Source organism: Hemiscyllium ocellatum, chromosome 2, assembly GCF_020745735.1.
Source record: "Hemiscyllium ocellatum isolate sHemOce1 chromosome 2, sHemOce1.pat.X.cur, whole genome shotgun sequence".
Classification (NCBI taxonomy): Eukaryota; Metazoa; Chordata; class Chondrichthyes; order Orectolobiformes; family Hemiscylliidae; genus Hemiscyllium; species Hemiscyllium ocellatum.
This window is the reverse complement of record NC_083402.1, coordinates 41048477-41066011: the sequence shown is the minus strand read 5'-3', so window position 1 is coordinate 41066011 and position 17535 is coordinate 41048477. Positions and strand designations below refer to the sequence as shown.

General features: G+C 42.7%; 1 protein-coding gene across 1 annotated transcript in view; it reads left to right on the top strand.

The window, feature by feature from the left end:
* fcho2 (FCH and mu domain containing endocytic adaptor 2) overlaps positions 1 to 17535 on the top strand; it is a 202094-nt gene that overhangs the window by 55233 nt on the left and 129326 nt on the right. The window contains exons 3-5 of the mRNA XM_060836174.1: positions 215 to 289; positions 464 to 605; positions 3489 to 3641. Coding sequence (XP_060692157.1) covers positions 215 to 289; positions 464 to 605; positions 3489 to 3641 — 370 coding nt within the window. The remainder of the gene's footprint in view (positions 1 to 214; positions 290 to 463; positions 606 to 3488; positions 3642 to 17535) is intronic.

Sequence of the window (17535 nt, the reverse complement as noted above, 5' to 3'; positions counted from 1 at the left end):
TTGGTTTAATGCCTGATTCAAAAAGACAGTATCTTCGAGAGTGCAGCTCTCCTTCAGTTCAGTGTTTCTTTCTTTTGTATATTTGCGCAATCTTTGAAGAAAAATATAAAATATGTAAAGTTCTGTAGTAAAAGTTGTTAGGAAATTATCTGAAGTGTGACCTGACAAGTTCTTTCACAATAAAGTTAAAAATGTATTTTTTTTCCCCAAACAGTGTAACAATAGAAGATATTTATTCAAGGTCTATGACCAAATTAGCCAAAACAACAAGTAACTACAGTCAGCTGGGGTGAGTATGATCCAAATGTAACTTAATGTAGAAACTAAATTTTAAGAATTGAGAATTTTTTCATGAATTTAAATATTAAGATTTTAATTTGAAAATGTCACCTTTTTATTTGATACCATTTTCTGCCTACTGTTGCTATGATGCTTTATTTTTCTCCATTATGTACTTCTTCAGAACATTTGCACCGGTATGGGATGTTTTAAAATTGTCAACTGAGAAACTAGCCAGTAGCCATTTAGATCTAGTACGAAAACTGCAAGAATTAATTAAAGAAGTACAGAAGTATGGAGATGAACAGACCAAGGCGCACAAAAAGGTAATAAAACAAATGATATCTTTATTATTAATACAACAAAATGTGTCTGGATACAAAATTAGAATTTGCACTTCACCAATAATTATAAACAATGTAATTCCTGAAAGAATAGTACATTTTTTTATGCAGTGAATCCGATAACTTGCTACCCATCTTTAATCTAATAAAATTATTTAATAATGACTTGTTATATAATTGTAATGTTTGAGTTTCATTTATTGAAAAGTTTTTGAATTTGCAGTGTTAGCTATGTAAGCAAAAGTAGTAGCCAGTATGCATCAATTATATCTCTTGTATAGAATTGAAATGAAGGGTTGCTTATTTTTTTTTGATGAAATTTGTTAAGAGAAAATTATTGGACACAAGATTAATATACCTCCCCCCTTCCTCTGAGCAGTGCCATTAGATTTTTTTAAAGTTATTGATCAGCCAGTTTGATTCAACAAATGAGTAATTATAATCCAGATAATTTAACATCTGTAGTTGTAAAATTTTGGAGAGTTTCCAGCCATGAATGAAATTATTATGTAAATGGCTGAAGAGAAAATAGAAATAATCAACTTTGTTAGTGAAAGACACAACTGTTGTTAATAAACATTAGAGATTACAGAATTTGAGGAAATTCAATGGATGTAGCAGACATGTGTGCACCAAGAAAGCCTTTAGCAAGTGCCAAACAGATTACAGAAACAGTTCAAAGATATGGAATTGTTGGAAGATAGCAAATTGTATTAAAAGTTGGTCATAAATGAAGAGAATTAATCAAGGGTTAAGGACAATTTACAGAATGACTTCAATTGCAGCATTGTTTTCTGAAGCTATATATATATATATATCCAGGGTTGAGATGGCCCATGTGCTTCTGTCAACATGATTGAAGCATAGAAGATCCTGATAGACATTGATGTGGTAAATGTGGAGAGGATAGTTTCTGTTGTGAAGAATCTAGAACTAAAAGATAGTCGCCATAGCCTTGCTGGACCAGAGTACTGCTCTGTCATTCGAAAGAGAGAGATGACTGGTGGTCGTGGTGGTCGATCACCATGTGTTGGGTGAGGGGAGCGGTTGAGAGATTACTATTTCATGGTAACCTCAGCCAGTGTGGGGGTTGAACCCACACTGATTGCTCACACTCTAGATTAGAGTGGTGCTGGAAAAGCACAGCAGTTCAGGCAGCATCCGAGGAGTAAGAAAATCGACGTTTCGGGCAAAACCCCTTCATCAGGAATAGAACATTATTCCTGATGACGGGCTTTTGCCCGTAACGTCGATTTTCCTGCTCCTCGGATGCTGCCAAACTGCTGTGCTTTTCCAGCACCAGTCTGATCTAGAATTTGGTTTCCAGCATCTTCAGTCATTGTTTTAACCCTAATGGTTCACACTGCTTTGCAAACTAGTCACCTGTGCTAGCTAATTTGTATGTTGGGTTATGGTCCCTTTAAGGCTTTGCTGCCACTAACTGATCATGTGACCAAGCTGCCTGAAGATAAACAAGAGTAGAGTTTCCACAAAAGATTAATTATACACATGGCTCGTGGTTTCAACCAGATTTTTAGTTTAATACAAGCTTGCCGTAGGAAATATCTTTTTCAAGTAGACTTGAGATGAAATTCTGTGTTCTAGTATAAAAATAGTTTAAACCACCAATTAAATGAAAAATTCCCAACAGTCAGTTAGACTTCTGGTTTGGCAATATGAGAGGATGGGGATAGTTTAAGATTTCATAGTTAAAGAATATTAGAATCAGAAGGCTTATGACCCGAGTTGGGTATGCTTCGGATGCCAGCAACACCTTGTTGAGCTGCAAATCTACAATGGTGGGACGGTTGGAGATGGTTTGAAGGGACAACCTTGCTGTAAGCCCTTGTACAAATCGTTGAAACATAATTAATCGGTTAGGTCTGATTTGACTTGAATTGTTGGGGATATTAGACAAATGGATTTAGAAGGAAGTTTTGGCCTAAAGAATAAGCATTTTAATATCTTTAGCATGACTGCCTATTTAAAATAGAGTGTAGTTACTGGTATTCATTTTGTAGTTTGTGTAATATTTGAAAAAAACTCATGAATCTTGTGGTTTCATTCTTTTTTGGCTACTGGGCCACCAAGAACAAGGGTTTGCATTTGATTAATGTCTTTAAGTATCCAACGGTGCCTCACAGAAGAGTTATGAAGCACAATTTGATACTCGGCTATGTAACAAGACATCCGGCCAATGACGACAAAAACGCAATGTAAAGGTCGTTCTGTTGTAACATGTTTCGTTAACATGAATTCGCTGTAACACGATTAAAAATTGGGTACACTGTTTCTAAAGCGTGTGTAGGCTGTAATGCGATTCTCTCACTTACCGCACGATTTTTCTATAATGTGGGGTTGCACAAGAACGCAACCATTGCGGTATAGAAGCACTACCTGTAGTTATAATCTAAGATACATTGCTTGAAAAGGAGAAGAAAGCAGATTCAATGATAACTTTCAAAAGGATAATTAGATATATTTGTGAAAAGAAAAAAGAATGCATGGCTGTGTATTAAAGCATTGGGCTGGGATTATCGGATAGCTCTTCAAAAATGGTAGCACAAGCGCAATGGACCAAATGATCTCATTCTGTATGTATCATTGTACGATTCCATGACATTGTGTGCTTTATACTGACATTTTGTGCAAAATTGAATAAATGCATCTTTCATTGACAATTCATATCTGAATTGTTAAATGTTCTTAAGTACTTTGAAGGATATATAAATCATTGATTAAAACTGCACTTTGGATAAATTCTGATTGATCAGACCAATTGTAAGAGGTTATTGAAATTAAGTTTTGGAACTGATGATTACGAAATGGGAAATATTCATTTTTGACATTTGTTTTCTATTACAGACAAAAGAAGAAGTGGCAGGAACCTTGGATGCTGTACAGAATATCCAGAGCATCACTCAGTCCCTGCAGAAATCAAAAGAAAACTACAGTGTCAAGTGTGTAGAATATGAAAGATTAAAAAAGGAAGGAGCAACACAGAAAGAAATAGAAAAAGTAAGCTCTATAAACAGTCTGATAAAGAAAAAAGATAGAACTGATAGCCCAAGATTTTCTCTGGTTGGAAGAGAGGTCCCGATTAAAAGGATCAAAAGAAGATTGGTGGAGTTGAACACTTGTGTAAGAATACTCAGAATAGTAGGAAAATAATTTTAAATTTAATGTGCTGTTGTTAGTCATGTGCAAATCATCCAGCCATTTAGATGGGGGAAAAGACACCCTGTGAATTGCAGAAAAAAACAGAAGTCATCTATTCTGCTGTTTTACCCCACAGAAATGGGAGCTCCTTATCAACAAAATTGCTGCAATAGTGCAATAAATATGAATTGCACTTCCTGTTCCTGTAGTAAGTTTGAACTTTTATACAACAACAAAAGAACTGAAATGATCAAAAATAAAAACAAATTGCTAGAAAAATTCAGCAGGACTGACAGCATGTACGGAGAGAAAGCAGAGTTAAATCTTTTGGGTCCAGTGACCCTTCTTCAGAACTGTTTGAGGCTAGGAAAAGGTTGGCATAAATCCTGAAGGGGTGGGGAAATTACATGGTAGGTGGGGATGGAGCCCGGAGAGAGAGAGAGAGTAAACAACAGTTGGTCAGACAAAGGAATTGGTAAAGGTCAGTCTGGGAGAATCAACAGCTGCTACTGGGATTAATGGCTGACAATGGGTTATTTGTGGTAGCAACCCATGTGATGACAAGGATTAACATGTGGATTCAGGGTGAGAACATGGGAGAAGATGTTCAAGCCCTAAATTATTGAATTGCTATTGAGTCCTGAAGGCTGCAAGGTCCCCAAGTGGAAAATGAGATGCTGTTCTTCCAGCTTGCGTTGAGCTTCACAGTTTACTTCAGCAAGCCCAAGACACAGATATTGGCCAGGCAGCACGGTAGTGTATTGAAGTCACAACCAACAGGAAGCTCAGGGTCATTTTTACTGAGAGAACATAGGTGTTTTGCAAAGCAGTCACCCAGTCTGCATTTTGTTTCCGCACTGTGGAGCTGACCACATTGTGTGCAGTGAATGTGGTAGACTAGATTGAGCAGTGAGGAAGGAGGAAATAAATGAACAGGTGTTACACCTTCTGCAGTTGCATGGGAATGTGCTATAAAAGTGTGAGGAGATGTTGGGAATTGTGGAGGAATGGACCAAAGTGTCTTGGATGAAAGGGTCTGTGCAGAAGGCTAACAAAGGAGAGGAAGGGAATATGTATGTAATGGTGGTATCCCTCTGGAGGTGGAAATAGTAGCTAATGATCCTTTGGATGGGGATGCTCATGGGGTGGTAAGTGATGACTAGGGACACATTTTCACTGTAGTGGGAGAGAAGGGAAGGGGTGAGGACAGAATGCAAGAGATGAGTTGGACACGACAGTCAGCCCTGGTGGTGAGGAATCTTCATTTGAGGAGGAAGGTGAACATGTGGAAGGACCCCTTACAGAAGTTGGTATCATTGGCGTAGATGTGACAGAGATGGTGAAACATGGAGAATGGAATAGAGTCTTTACATGAAGCAGGGTATGAAGATGTAAAATCAAGGTAACTGAGAGTCAATGGGTTGTTGTGGATATTAGATTTCTAGAAATGGAAACAGAGATGTTGAGGAAGAGAAAGGAGGAATCAGAGATAGACGAACTGAAGTGAGAGTAGGGTGGAAATTGGAAGCAAAATTGATAAATCTTTCCAATCCAGTTGAGAGAGGGAAGAAGCACTGATGATATAATCGATGTACCAGAAAAAGAGATGTGGGTGGGGGCCTGACTAGCACTGGAGTAATGAATGTTCCACCTATCCCACAAAGAGTCAGGCATATCTGGAGTACATGCAGATACACATGACCAAACCTTTCCCTGAAGAAAATGAGAGGAGTTAAAGGAGAAGTTGTTCAAAGTGAGGACGAGCGTGGCAGAGGAGAATAGTGAAGGATAGGGATGTTTCAGGCCTTTTTTCCAAGATAAAGCAGAGGGACCTAGATCATCTGATGGGGGATGGATGTGTAAAGGATTGCACGTCCATGATGAAGAGGAGGTGGCTAGATCCCACAAGTTGAAAATTCTGAAGCTGATGCAAAGCATTGGAAGATGAGAGAATCTAAGTGGGAAGGGATTGAACAAGGGGATGAGAAAATTGAGTTGAGGTAGGAAGAGATGGAGTTCTGTGGGGCAGGGACAGGCAGAAACAATGGATCAGTCTTGGCAGTCCTGTTTATGGATTTTGGGAAGGTGATAATCCCCAACCCCATACAGCCCATTTCTGTGAACTTGGAGTTGGTCAAGGGGTGATACGAGATGAAATTAAATTAGTGACTGTTGTTTAACACAATAGCCTGGTGTTTGATGGTGGAGTCATGATCTAGGGGGAGATGGGAGGAATCTGAGAACTTGCACTCAGCCTCTGCAATGTAGTGGTTAATCTGCCAGACAACAATAAAGTAGCCCTTGTCAGCAGGATTGATTACAAAGTCAGGGTTGGACCTGAGAGCACAGAGTCACTTTATTCAGCTCAGAGGGAGATAGGTTTGAATTGGTAAAGGGAAAATTGAGGTGAGCAATGTCATGTCAAAAGTTATTGAATCGATTAAAAAGCCAGAGGGAGGGTCCAGGTTGGATTAGGGGTCTGTGGGATGTGGAGAGAACTCTTGACCAAAGAAATAGGCATAGAGGTGGAAGCAACAGAAGAAGACTTTAGTGTCAAGTTGTCCCCAAAATTCATTGAGGTGGAGGTACACAGGGATAAAACGAAGACTTTTGCTAAGTATAGACCATTTAACATCAGAATGGAAGGTCAGATGGGATAGTAAGTAGTTGACAGGAGGTCATAGAGTCATACAGTTGTACAGCATGGAAACAAACCCTTCAGTCCAACTCGTCCATGTCGACCAGATATCCCAACCCAATCTAGTCCCACCTTCCAGCACTCACCCCATATCCTTCCAAACACTTCCTATTCAAATACCCATCCAGATGCATTTTAAATGTTGCAATTGTACCAGCCTCCACACACGCACTACCCTCTGCGTGAAAACATTGCCCTTAGGTCTTTTTTATATCTTTCCCCTCACCCTAAACCTAAGTCCACTAGTTCTGGATTCTTCCACCCTAGAGAAAAGACCTTGTCTATTTATCCTATCCATGCCCCTCATGATTTTACAAACTTCTCTAAGGTCACTCCTCAGCCTCCGAAGCTCCAGGGAAAACAGCCCGAGCTTATTCAACCTCTTCCGATAGCTCAAATCCTCCAACCCTGGCAACATTCTTGTAAATCTTTTCTGAACCCTTTCAAGTTTCACAACATCCTTCCGATAGGAAGGAGACCAGAATTGCACGCAGTAGTCCAAAAGTGGCTAACCAATGTTCTGTACAGCTGCAACATGACCTCCCAACTTCCGTACTCAATACTCTGACCAATAAAGGAAAGCAAACCAAACGCCACCTTCACTATCCTATCTACTTGCGACTCTACTTTCAAGGAGCTATGAACCTGCACTCCAAGGTCTCTTTGTTCAGCCACACTCCCTAGGACCTTATCATTAAGTGTATAACTCCTGCCAATGTTTGCTTTTCCAAAATGCAGCACCTTGCATTTATCTAATTTAAACACCGTCTGCCACTCCTCAGCCCATTGGCTCATCTAACTGTAATCTGAGGTAACCTTTTTCGCTGTCCACTACACCTCCAATCTGCAAATTTACGGACTATACCTGTTAAGCTGATTCAAATCATTTACATACATAACGAAAAGTAGACCACCCAGCACCGATCATGTGGCACTCCACTGGTCAGAGGCCTCCAGTCTGAAAAACAACCCTCCACCACCCACCATCTGTCTTCTACGTTTGAGCCAGTTCTGTATCCAAATGGTCAGTTCTCCCTGTATTCTGTGAGATCCAACCTTGCTAACCAGTTTCTCATGGGGAACCTTGTCAAACACCTCACTGAAGCCTATATGGATCATGTTTACCGCTCTGCCCTCATCAATCCTCTTTGTTACTTCTTCAAAAAACTCAGTCAAGTTTGTGAGATATGATTTCCCATGCACAAAGCCATGTTGACCATCCCTAATCAGTCCTTGCCTTTCCAAATACATGTACACCCTGTCCCTCAGGATTCCCTCCAACAACTTGCCCACCACCAATGTCAAGCTCACCGGTCTATAGTTCCCTGGCTTGTCCGTACCACCTTCCTTAAATAGTGGCACCACATTAGCCAACCTCCAGTCTTCCAGCACTTCACCTGTGACTATCGTTGATACAAATATCTCTTAAAGGGGCCCAACAATCACTTCCCTAGCTTCACACAGAGTTCTCAGGTACACCTAATCAGGTCCTGGGGATTTTTCCACTTTTATGCGTTTCAAGACATCCAGCACTTTCTCCTCTGTAATATGGACATTTTTCAAGATGTCACCATCTATTTCCTTACATTCTATATCTTCCATGTCCTTTTCCACAGTAAATAGTAATGAAAAATACTCGTTTTGTATCTCCCCCATTTTCTGCGGCTCCACACAAAGTCTGCTTTGTTGATCTTTGAGGGGCCCATTCTTTCCCTCGTAACCCTTTTGTCCTTAATGTATTTGTAAAAACCCTTTGCATTCTCCTTAACTCTATTTGCTAAAACTATCTCATGTCCCCGTTTTGCCCTCCTGATTTCCCTCTTAAGTATACTCCAACTGCATTTATACTCTTCTAAAGTTCATTCGATCTATCCTGTCTATACCTGATATATGCCTCCTTTTTCTTAACCAAACCCTCAATTTCTTTCGTCATCCAGCATTCCCTATACCTACCAGCCTTTCCTTTCACCCTAACAGGAACATACCGTCTCTGGACTCTCGTTATCTTATTTCTAAAGGCTCCCCATTTTCTAGCCGTCCTTCTACCTGAGAACATCTGACCCCAGTCAACTTTTGAAAGTTCTTGCCTAATACCAACAAAATTGGCCTTTCTCCAGTTTAGAACTTCAACTTTTAGATCTGGTCTATCTTTTTCCATCATTATTTTAAAACAAATAAAATTATGGTCGCTGGCCCCAAAGTGCTCCCCCACTGACACCTCAGTCACCTGCCCTGCCTTATTTCCTACAAGTAGGTCAAGTTTTGCACCTTCGAGTGTGTTGCTGGAAACGCACAGCACATCAGGCAGCATACGAGGAGCAGGAAGATTGATGTTTCAGGTCGGAGCCCTTCATCAGGAATGTTGAAGGGTTCTGGCCTGAAACTTCGATTTTCCTGCTCCTCGGATGCTGCCTTACCTGCTGTGCTTTTCCAGCACCACACTCTCGACTCTGATCTCCAGCATCTATAAACCTCACTTTCTCCGAATTTTGCACCTTCTCTAGTAGGTGCATCCGCATTCTGAATCAGAAAATTTTATTGTACACACTTAACAAATTCCTCCCATCTAAGCCCTTGACACTATGGCAGTCCCAGTCTGTTTGGAAAGTTAGAATCCCCTACTATAACCGCCCTATTATTCTTAGAGATAACTGAGATCTCCTTACAAAGTTGTTCCTCAATTTCCTTCTAACTATTACCGGGGGGGGGGGTTCTACAATGCAATCCCAATAAGGTGATCATCCCTTTCTTATTTCTCAGTTCCATGCAAATAACTTCCCTGGTTGTATTTCTAGGAATATCCTCCCTCAGTACAGCTGTAATGCTATCCCTTATCAAAAACTCCACTCCCCCTCCTCTCTTGCCTCCCTTTCTGTCATTCCTGTTGCATTTGTATCCTGGAACATTAAGCTGCCAGTGCTGTCCATCCCTGAGCCACATCAATGAATTTAATACACGCCATGATGTTGAACACTTCTTCCGCTGCCTCCGCCTCCGAGCTTACTTTCACAATCAGGACTCCCGCCCACCTTCCGAGGACCCCTTCGCTCACCTCCAACACACTGCATCCACCTGGACACCCCGTGCTGGCCTATTACCTGCCCTCGACCTCTTCATTTCCAACTGCCACCGGGACATTAATCGCCTCATCCTGTCTACCCCTCTCCCCCACTCCAACCTCTCACCATCACAACGTGCAGCCCTTCCATCCCTCTGCTCCAATCCTGACCTTACCATCAAGCCAGCAGATAAAGGAGGCGCAGTGGTAGTCTGGCGCACTGACCTCTACACCGCTGAAGCCAAACGCCAACTCGAGGACACCTCTTCCTACCGCCCCCTCGACCATGACCCAACCCCCCATCACCAAACCATCATCTCCCAGACCATACAGAACCTCATCACCTCAGGAGATCTCTCACCCACAGCTTCCAACCTCATAGTCCGAGAACACCGCATTGTCCAGGTCTACCTCCTTTCCAAGATCCACAAGCCTGACCACCTTGGCCGACCCATTGCCTCAGCATGCTCCTGCCCCTGAATTCATTTCTACCTACCTCGACACTGTCCTATCCCCCCTAGTCCAAGAACTCCCCACATACATTTGAGACACCACCCACGCCCTCCACCTCCTCCAAGACTTCTGTTTCCCCGGCCCCCAATGCCTCATCTTCACCATGGATATCCAATCCCTCTTCACCTCAATCTGCCATGACCAGGGCCTCCAAGCCCTCTGTTTCTTCCTCTCCCGACGTCCCCAACAGTACCCTTCCACTGACACTCTCATTTGCCTGGTTGAACTGGTCCTCACCCTTAACGATTTCTCCTTTGAATACTCCCACTTCCTCCAGGCCAAAGGGGTAGCCAAGGGCACCCATATGGACCCCAGCTGTGTCTGTATCTTTGTTGGCTACACAGAACAGTCCATCTTCCGTAATTACACCAACACCATTCCTCAACTCTTCCTTTGCTACATTGATGACTGCATTGGTGCCACCTTGTGCTCCCGCGAGGAGGTTAAGCAATTCATCAACTTCACCAACACATTCCACCCTGACCTTAAATTTATCTGGACCATCTCTGACACCTCCCTCCCCCTTCCTGGACCTCTCCATCTCCATTAATGATGACCGACTCGACACCGACATTTTTTACAAACCCACAGACTCCCACAGCTACCTGGATTACACCTCTTCCCACCCTACCTCCTGCAAAAATGCCATCCCGTATTCCTAATTCCTCCGCCTCCGCCATAACTGCTCCCAGGAGGATCAGTTCCACCACAGAACACACCAGATGGCCTCCTTCTTTAGAGACTGCAATTTCCCTTCCCACGTGGTTAAAGATGCCCTCCAACGCATCTTGTCCACATCCCGCACCTCTGCCCTCAGACCCCACCCCTCCAACCGTAACAAGGACAGAACGCCCCTGGTGCTCACCCTCCACCCTACCAACTTTCACATCAACCAAATCATCCACCAACATTTCCGTCACCTCCAAACAGATCCCACCACCAGGGATATATTTCCCTCCCCACCTCTTTCCGCCTTCCGCAAAGACCGTTCCCTCCGTGACTACCTGGTCAGGTCCACGCTCCCCTACAACCCACCCTCCCATCTGGGCACCTTCCCCTGCTACCGCAGGAATTCCAAAATCTGTGCCCACACCTCCTCCCTCACCTCCATCCAAGGCCCTAAAGGAGCCTTCCACATCCACTTCCACAAAGTTTTACCTGCACATCCACTAATATCATTTATTGTATCCGTTGCTCCCGATGCAGTCTCCTCTACATTGGGGAGACTGGACGCCTCCTAGCAGAGCGCTTTAGGGAACATCTCTGGGACACCCGCACCAATCAACTCCACCGCTGTGTGGCCCAACATTTCAACTCCCCCTCCCACTCTGCCGAGGACATGGAGGTCCTGGGTCTCCTTCACCTCCGCTCCCTCACCACCAGACACCTGGAGGAAGAACGCCTCATCTTCCGCCTTGGAACACTTCAACCCCAGGGCATTAATGTGGACTTCAACAGTTTCCTCATTTCCCCTCCCATCTAAGCCAGTTCCAAACTTCCAGCTCAGCACTGTCCCCATGACTTGTCCTACCTGCCTAGCTTCTTTTCCACCTATCCACTTCCCCCTCCCCCCGACCTATCACCTTCATCCCCTCCCCCACTCACCTATTGTATTCTATGCTACTTTCTCCCCATCCCCACCCTCCTCTCACTTATCTCTCCACCCTTCAGGCTCTCTGCCTGTATTCGTGATGAAGGGCTTTTGCCCGAAACATCGATTTTACTGCTTCTCGGATTCTGCCTGAACTGCTGTGCTTTTCCAGCATCACTCTAATCTGTACAATTGCTATGATATCCAAGTCCCATGTTCCTAACCATGCCCTGAGTTCATCTGCCTTCCTGTTAGGCCCCTTGCATTGAAATAAATGCAGTTGACTTTATCAGTTCTACCTTGTTCTCTGCTTTGTCCCTGCCTGTCCTGACTGTTTGACTCGCTTCTTTCCTCAATTGTACCAGCTTCAGATTATCTCTTTCCTTACTATCTCCCTGGGTCCCAACCAGTTCCACCTCCCCCCCCACCAACATTACTAGTTTACATCCTCCTGAGCAGCTCTAGAAATCTCCCTGCCAGTATTAGTCCCCTTCCAATTCAGGTGCAATCCGTCCTTCTTGTTCAGATCACTACTATCCCAGAGGAGATTCCAATTGTCCAAAAATGTGAATCCTTCTCCCATACACCAGCTCCTCAGCCATGTATTCATCTGTTTTATCCTCCTATTCCAGCCGTCACTAGCTCATAGCACCAGGAGTGATCCAGATATTACTACTCTCAAGGACCACCTTTTTAAATTCCTGCCTAACTCTCTGTCATCTCCCTTCAGAATCTCAACCTTTTCCCTTCCTATGTCATTGGTTCCAATGTTACAATGACCTCCTGCTGGCTCCTCTTCCCTTTGAGAACATTCTGTCCCTCTCTGAGACATCCTTGATCCTGGCACCAGAGAAGCAACACACCATTCTAATTTTTTTGCTGCTGGCCGCAGAAACATCTGCCTGTATCTTGGACTAGAGAGTCCCCTAGCACAATTGATCTCTTGGAACCCAATGTACCCCTCATTGCATTAGAGCCAGTCTCAATTCCAGAAACTTGGCTGATCGTGCTACTTTCCCCAGAGAATCCATCACCCCCTATTTTTTCCAAAACAACATACTTGTTTGAAACGGGGATAGCCACAGAATATTCCTGTACTACCTGCCTACCTCTCTTACCTTTCCTAGAGTTAACCCATCTATCTGACTTTATCTGGGATTTTTCTCTCTTCCGATAACTGCGATCCATCATTCCCCTTACTGTTGTAAATTGCTCATTGTCTCTAACTGTCACTCCAAACGTTGCATTTGATCTGATAGGATTCGCAAGCAACGGCATTTATTGCAGATATAATCCTCAGTAACACGTAAGCTCTCCCTAAACCCCCACATCTGATAGGGAGAGCATATCACTCTACTAAGGGCCATTTTTGCTTCTTCCAATCTGCAGACTTAGAAAATAGCACAGTCTTATTCCTCTACAAAACACTGCCCTAGGTTAACTTCATATTATGGTTTATATTTTTTTAAGTTTAATCAAGAGACATATCTCAATAAAACATATAATCAAGAAAGAACCCATTTATTCACTACTGCAGACTTAGATTTGATTAGATTCCTTACAGTGTCGAAACAGGCTCTTTGGCCCAACAAGTCCACACCGACCTTCCAAAGAGTAACCTACACAAGACCCATTTCCCTGTGACTGATGTACCTAACACTATGGGCAATTTAACATGGCCAATTCACCTGACCTGCACATCTTTGGACTGTGGGAGGAAACCGGAGCACCTGGAGGAAACACACGCAGACACAGGGAGAATGTGCAAACTCCACACAGACAGTTGTCTGAGGCTGGAAACGATAAAAAGTCAGAAATTGAAGAGGTATTTGCTGAACATCTGAGAAGAGTAATCCAGATAAAATATAGACTGAGTTAGCCAGAGTTCTATTGCAAATGCAGCAACTTTAATTAGAACATAGAACTGTACAGCGCAGGAACAGCCTCTTTGGGCCATGATGTTATGCCGAGCATGATGCAAAATTAAACTAATCCCTTCTGCCTGCCCTTGGTCCATGTTTTTTCATTCCTTGCATTTTCATGTGCTTACCTAAAAGTCTCTTAAACACCCGTACCGTATCTGCCTCCACCTGCACCACCACCAACCCCAGCAGTGCGTTCTAGACTCCTACCACTCCCTGTACAAAAAGCTTGCCCCTCATATCTCCCTTGATCTTTCCCACTCTCACCTTAACTGCATGCCTCCTAGTTTTAGACATTCCAACTCTGTGAAAAAGATTCTGACTGTCAACCCTATCTATGCATCTCATAATTTTATAGATTTCTATCAAGTCTCCCCTCAGCCTCCGCCACTCCAGAGAAAACAACCTGAGTTTTTCTAGCCTCTCCTTATTGCTCATACCCTCTAATCCAGGCAGCATCCTGGTAAACCTCTTCTGCTCCCTCTCCAAAGCCTCACATCCTTCCTGTAATGTGGTGACCAGAATTGTACGCAGTACTCTTAAGTGTGGTCTAATCAAAGTCTTATAAAGCTGCAATATGACATCCTGACTCTTGTACTCAGTCTCTGATCAATAAAGGCAAGCATGCCATACACCTTCTTTACCACCCTATCTACTTGTGTAGCCACTTTCAGTGAGCTGTGGACGTGAACCCAACCATTCCTATGTGCATCAGTGGTATTCAGGGTCCGATGAAGGGCTTTTACCCGAAACATCGATTTTCCTGCTCCTCGGATGCTGCCTGAACTGCTGTGCTTTTCCAGCACCACTCTAATCCAGAATCTGCTTCCAGCATCTGCAGTCATTGTTTTTACCTATTCAGGGTCCTGCCATTAACTGTTTACTTTTCCTTGACATTTGATCTCCCACAGCGCAGCACCTCATACTCATATGGATTAAACTGCATCTGCCAGTTCTTCGCCCCTATCTACAACTGATCTATATCCCACTCCATTCTTTGACAACCTTCGACACACAACTCCACCGTTCCTTGTATCATCTGCAAAATTATTATCCACCCATCTATATATTCATCCAAGTCAGTTATATATATCACAAACAGTAGAGTTCCCAGTCCAGATTCCTGCGGAACAGCAGCAGTTACAGACTTCCAGCCTGAAAAATACCCTTCCACCACTGTGCTGTGCCTACTACGGGCAAGCCAATTCTGAAATCGCATGGCCAAGTCACCGTGGATCCATGCATCTAATCTTCTGGATGAGCCTACTATGAGGGACCTTGTCGAAAGCCTGACTAAAATCCAATTAGACAACATCCACTGCTGTAATGTCATTGATCACCTTTGTCACCTCCTCAAAAAATTCAATCAGGTTAGTAAGACATGACCTACCCTGCACAAAGCCAAGCTGCACTCCCTAATTTGGTCATGTTTTTCCAAATGCACATCCCTAAAAGTTTACTCCAATAGCTTCCCAACCACCAGTGTGAGACTCACATATCTGTAGTTTCATGGATTATCCTATTTCCGTTCTTGAACAGAGGAACAACATTAACTATTCGCCAGTCCTCCAGAACCTCTCCAGTGACTAGCAAGGATACAAAGATCTTGGCTGAAAATGTGTTGCTGGAAAAGCGCAGCAGGTCAGGCAGCATCCAAGGAACAGGAAATTCGACGTTTCGGGCATAAGCCCTTCATCAGGAATGTTTTCCTGTTCCTTGGATGCTGCCTGACCTGCTGCGCTTTTCCAGCAACACATTTTCAGCTCTGATCTCCAGCATCTGCAGACCTCACTTTCTCTACAAAGATCTTGGTCAAGGCCCCAGCAATCTCCTCTCTTGCTTCTCTAAATAAACTGGGCTAGATACCAGTTGGGCCCTGGGGACGTTTTTTTTTACACAGAGGGTGGTTCATGTGTGGAATCAACTTCCTGAGGAAGTGGTGGATGCGGGTCCAATTACAATGTTTAAAGGACATTTGCATAGATACGTAAATAGGAAATGTTTGGAGGGATATGAGCCAGGAGCAGGTAGGTGGACTAGTTTAGTTTAAGATTAAATTCGGCATGGACTGGTTGAACTGAAGGGTCTTTTTCCGTGCTGTATGACTCTCTGACTCTATAACTGGAATAACAATTTTAAAGAAAAGTTTTCAAAACATCAAAAGAAAAGGAAACCCTTGACTTGCAAAGGAGGGAAGCATTTCATATTTGAACTGGAGATTGAATGCCTTCACTTAACAAATATGTTATCACAGGGAACCTTGATTATGAATCTGCTTTCATTACTGGTTTTGATTTGATATTTGAATTGATACTTTGATACCCAGTGCCTAAATTTCGTGAGAAAGGAGTTGTAATATATATTGTATTGCTTGAGAAAATTACAGCAAAGTTAGAATGTGTGAACAAAATTTGGGCAACTTTACTCTAAGATGTTTACTTAAGGTAACATTGAATGTTATTTGATCCTTTTCGGAAAGCAGTTTGAAGATTATAAAATGTTTGAGACATGGAAAAGGTTTACATGGAAAAGGTTTGCAATGTTTTTGACTGGATTTTTTGACTGATCATCACTTGATCATAACAAGATTCTGACAGCATTGAGGTACTATGTTTAATCTGAAAGAGGATGCATCAGATATTTAAGACAGCTGAGACTCTGTTTACAGATCTGTACATTGAAGTACCTATAGACATAACTGATAATGGAGATGGAGTCATAGAGTTATACACCATAGAAACAGGCCATTTGGACCACCATGTCTATGCAGACCAACAAACAGCAAAATACATTAATCCCATTTGATCCATAGCCTCCTATGCCCAGGCATTTTAAGTACTCATTCATGTGCTTCTTAAATTTTGCAAGACTAACTGCCTCTACTAAGCTCGGGCAGCATGCTCCATAAATCTGACACTCTGGGTGAAAACCATTTACTCCTCACCTTAAACTTATGCCCTTTGGTCTTAGATATTTCTGCCATGGAGAAGAGATTCTCACGGTATCCTGTGTATCCCTCTCATAATTTTGTAAATCTCAATCAGATCTCCCCACAGCCTCCTCTGCTCCAAAGAAAATAAACCCAACCCATCCAGTCTCTCCTCCTAACTGAGATCTTTCATCCCGGGCAACACCTTGGCAAACCTCCTCTGCACCCTCTCCAGTGCAATCGCATCCTCTCTATACTATGCTGACCAGAACAGCTCATAGAATACTATCTGTGGCCAAATCAATGTTATATAAAGTTGCAACAAGACTTCCTTGTTTCTACATTCCACATCCCAGATAATGATTGTTCGCATCCCTTAAGCCTTTTTCATCATCCTGTCTATCTGTGCTGAAACCTTGTACACAAAGGTCCCTTGATTCCTCAGTGCTCCCTAAAAACATAGCATTCATTGTGTATATCTTTCCTTTATTAGACCTCCCAAAATGCATTACGCTGCTCTTATTGGGATTAAATTCCATCAGCCATGGCTCTGCCCATTTACCAGCTGATCAATATCAGACTGTAGCTCGAGACCAACCTCCTCTCTATCAACAATACCCCAACTTTTATGTCATCTACTAACTTACTAGTTAAACCTTCTACATTTACATCCAAATCATTAATGTACATAACAAACAGCAAGGGTTCCAGTTCCAATTCCTGAAGCACACTGCTGGTCACAGGCTTCCAATTACAAAAACAATCCTTGTGCATTAACCTTTATCTTCTATTTTATTTGTAAGCCAGTTTTAGATTCAGTGTGCCACCTTGCCATTAGATCCCACCAGCTCTTATGTTTTGGAACTACGTTCCACATGGAACTTTGTGAAAAGCTTACTGAAATTCATGTAAATCTAGAACAAGACGGTTCAAAACCTGTACTTAAAAATCAACACCATGTTAACAATCTAAACAATTCTAAAAAAGAACAAAGGGACATATTAATGTCACTTAGAGGAGTTGTGATGGAAGATTTTATCAT